We start from the raw sequence: 4,215 nt of genomic DNA on the forward strand, positions 1-4,215 counted from the left end.
AAGAGTGTATCTATACTTTTTTAATAGATATTTTATTTGACAATATAACATGGACAAGGGAAATTTACCCCCAAAAAAATGGACCAGGGTTAATACTATTTCGGGGTCAAACGAAAACGAACATAAACATTGAAAAATCTCATTTAAATATTATATATAAATATATATAGTGTTGCGTCAATTAAATGTGATGAAAATGAGCATATTTGACTTTACAATTTGTTGTCCAAAAGTATTACTTTCCATAGTGAAACTACATTTTATTCTACCGTCGATATATACAAATATATATATATATATATATACATACATATTCTAGAAGGGCCATTGTCTATTCACGTTAAAAACACGAACAATTTTATTTATAGATATAGATGGATAGTGTATATGTAAAATTATTTGTTCTTTATTTATCATAAAGTGAGATATCAAATCAACAAGTTGATTTATAAACTCAACTTGGACAACTCAACCAGTGAAATGAAACGCAAAACGTCGTTTTCATCTCGAGTTCGAATCTTAAATTGGGGAGGAAAGCGTAAAATTCTAAATCACTCGGTTCCCAAGATTAGTGTGGATCTCGGCCTAGGATACTCAGTTACGAAAAAAAAAACAAGTTTTTTTTATACATTGAGAACCCCGGCTGCTACCCTTCGGACGCGCTGACCGAGTAAACCCAAACCCACACGCACGGGCCTGCAATACACACGTGAAAGGTAAATCAGCCGTAACTGACAGACGATAGGTGAGCGGCCAAAGAGTCGAACCCCCAACCTCTCGGTATATTGACCATGCTCCTTGCCAACTCACCTAGGGATTTCCCCCTAATACAAGTTGATTTATAGTTACGGGTATTTCCTTTACTCCAATTACCAATTTCATAGTTATGGTTAGAAAAATCATGTGTGAATATATAAATTACTTTCCGTTTTATTTAAGTATGTAAACTTAATTATGATTTCTCACTGCCAAATAAATACAATTTATATAACAAAGAACTAATGCTGAAGTCTTGAAAAAAAAATATAAAATCGAAAAAATTAAAGAATAATAAAAAGAACAAATTCTGTCGGAAGTGACAGTAAGAACATCACGTAAAATGATATCTGGTTACATCGTCACAGACGTGGATACCACATGCAAGAGGAACATGCGTACCCTTAAATATTATTCTTATAAAAAATATCATTATATATATATATATATATATATTGGATTGGATTCCTAAATTTCCGTAACTAGAAAAAAGCGGAGAAGATTTAATTTTGCATTGCGTTGATATTTTTGAGTTATATTCAGAATCCGAAGGAGGGAATAAATTAGAATTATACGAATAAGCGACAAAGGAAATATTCGATGTTGCTGATTCATTGGTTTTCTGGGGGGAATCTAAATTGGCACATGTCTCGGAATTTTATTTTATTTTTGTCAAAAATCTCGGAATTTTATTGGTTATTAAAGGATTTAAAATTCTATTATTATTATTTTATTCGATATTCCCTTTGGTTGTGGAATCTTGTCGTGTATAATTACATTTATAATTGAGAAAAGGAAATTCGAGTGTGTTGGTTTAGCAATATATAATGAGGAAGTGCTGTCAATAATGACGTCAATATGTTTTTAAGAATTATTATTATTATATATATATATTTATTTATTTATTTATTTATTTATTTGAACAGCTCTCACCCATTATATTCCCACACCATAAACATAAATGAAACATACTCTCGACCATATCTTATTTGTCTTCTAAATATAATAAAACTGAATTTATGGATGCACGGCGAGATGGAATAAAAAAAAAACTATTTTCTATTTTTATTGTATTTTTTTTACTTTTGGATCAATATTCGAATTTTATAGATCTTTAATCAATAAAACCAAGCTTTAGATACTTAAAATATCACATGATTATTGAGATGATATTTTTTTAAAAATCATATATGTTTAGAGTACCAATAAAGTGTATTGACTTTGTGTCTCAAAATTGATTAAAATTAACATATTATATCATCATCTTACGATTATGACAATAAATTTTACATTTAGTAACTCTTAATTTATATAAATTGTATTTAATAGTTTTATAAGGATTATTCATTTAATCTGTAACAAGGTAGTATGTTTTAAACATGATTGACGAAATAACTATAAAAAATTAATATTTTTTACAATCTAGAAAATTTTGTCGTTATATAATCAAATACTCGAGTTTTTCTAACGCAATTTTTCAATAATTTCGATAACATAGAATATATTCATAAGACTAATATTCATGTAACGATATTAATGAGTAAGTAGTTAAATACTTGGTTGTAAATATTACACGTACTCATATATCCATATGTCTACATATGGATCTGTATTTTCTTTTTTCTTATAATTTCTGGTCCACACGAAGTGTAATTTAATTGGATAATTCGGAAATTCGAAATTTAATTAAAAAAAAAGAGAAGGGTCGATGTCAAAAATTAGCATATTTAAAAAAATCACTAAAACAATTAGGAAAAAAAAAAGGACAAATCCATGAAACTATTTTAAGGTCATGTTCATGTATGTGCACCAACACTCTTGTCTGTAGAAACAAACACGAGAGAGAGAGAGAGAGAGAGAGAGAGAGAGAGAGAGAGAGAGAGAGAGAGAGAGTCCAAAAATTCCGATATGCTTCCACTGTAGTGTTTCTGATTTTAAATGTTAAAAACAAAACACATGTGACATTAATCAAGAAATTTTAAAAAATAAATGGAATTTCCATTTTAATAATATTAGATTGGTGAAATCAAACATACATTTTCTAGTCAAGAAAACAAAAATTTTCATTTTAAAATAACACCGGAATATTTATTTTTTCTCTTTCTGATTTTAGTTCCTTCTATTTTTTTTATTTTAATAACCAATACAACATTATTTTTCTTATATATATTAATATATATATATATATATATGTGTGTGTGAATAATCACTTGGAATTTTCCATTTTAATTTGTTGAGAATAATGTTTCAATTATTGAGCATATTGGATTAAGTCTGATAATTTTCAAAGAAGTTCTTCCCCCAGCCTCTCCCCTTCCTCAGCCCCCACCTCCAATAAGATTCTTTCAGCCACACAAAAACAAATATTATAAATCAAAATTAATATTTTTTCGCATAATTAACATTTAAAACAAATAATTTAAAAAAAACATTGATTTAATGTATTTAAAATAAATAAATAAATAAAATAAACAGATATTGAGGGCATGTGGGTGTCCCGTGTAAAATCTCCACCGTCCAAATAATCTCCCAAACTTCTATTTATTCTCATTTCCCATTCTTCACTTCTCTCCATATCCAACTTTGTCTCTCCTCTCTTTGCTTCCTCTCTTTCTCTTCTTAGTTCCAATTCTCTATTGTCACTCCCCAAAGATCAAACCCTCCGATCCAACCAGAAGATATCACTATTCTTCTTCTTATCATCATCATCATCATCATTCCATCATATTTATTAACTATTTTCCTCAAACGCAGAGATAAATATACACACATATATATACATCACTACAAGTACCATGTCTTGCCTTGAGATGTATAGCACAAAGGTTCGTTTCAATATTTCTTTCCTTTTGTTTCCATATGCTCTTATATATGCTCTTATATATACATCACTACAAGTACCATGTCTTGAAGGGATATATATATATATATACATATATAATAAGTTACTAAAACTTTGGGGTGGATTCAAGAAGAGCATGAACATTAGTACAAAAAAAAAGGTGGCAAAAGGGCATGATGCTCGACGCGATTGATGGAAAGGGTCACAATCTTTATGTGCAAACAAAATTAAAATTAATACTTTCATATCATTTTTTTTCTTTTGAACAGATTTTTTTTTAAAAAAAAACGTTAATTACCTCTATATTCAGCCCGTAATTCATAACTAAATCGATCAATCCATTTCATTTCATTTTTTTCCGTCTCATGATATTCGATTTTGTATCGCTTTTAGCACTACATTAGTATTCATTCTTGTGCCATTCCGGATTTGGTACAGAAAAAAATGGCAGTGTAGAAAGGCTTCAAAGATATATATTCACATTACAAAAAAAGATATGGGGTTTGTTAAACAAGAAACACAAACTAGGTCGAAGTTACTAAGCTTGTCGTTGTCGGAATTTTATTATATGCATGAATATGTGTATGATAATAAAGAATGGTGGGTGAGTGTAGGGA

At 29.0% G+C, this 4,215-nt stretch overlaps 1 protein-coding gene across 1 annotated transcript in view; it reads left to right on the forward strand.

Moving 5' to 3' along the window:
- Window positions 1-3,328: 3,328 nt before the first annotated feature.
- Window positions 3,329-4,215, forward strand: part of LOC104798472 (protein NRT1/ PTR FAMILY 7.3-like) — a 4,912-nt gene continuing 4,025 nt past the window's right edge. The window contains exon 1 of the mRNA XM_010520569.2: window positions 3,329-3,581. Within this exon, the coding sequence (XP_010518871.1) occupies window positions 3,552-3,581 (30 nt within the window). The 5' untranslated portion in view covers window positions 3,329-3,551. The remainder of the gene's footprint in view (window positions 3,582-4,215) is intronic.

This window comes from Tarenaya hassleriana, unplaced genomic scaffold (genome assembly GCF_000463585.1).
Source record: "Tarenaya hassleriana unplaced genomic scaffold, ASM46358v1 Cleome54, whole genome shotgun sequence".
NCBI classification, from domain to species: Eukaryota; Viridiplantae; Streptophyta; class Magnoliopsida; order Brassicales; family Cleomaceae; genus Tarenaya; species Tarenaya hassleriana.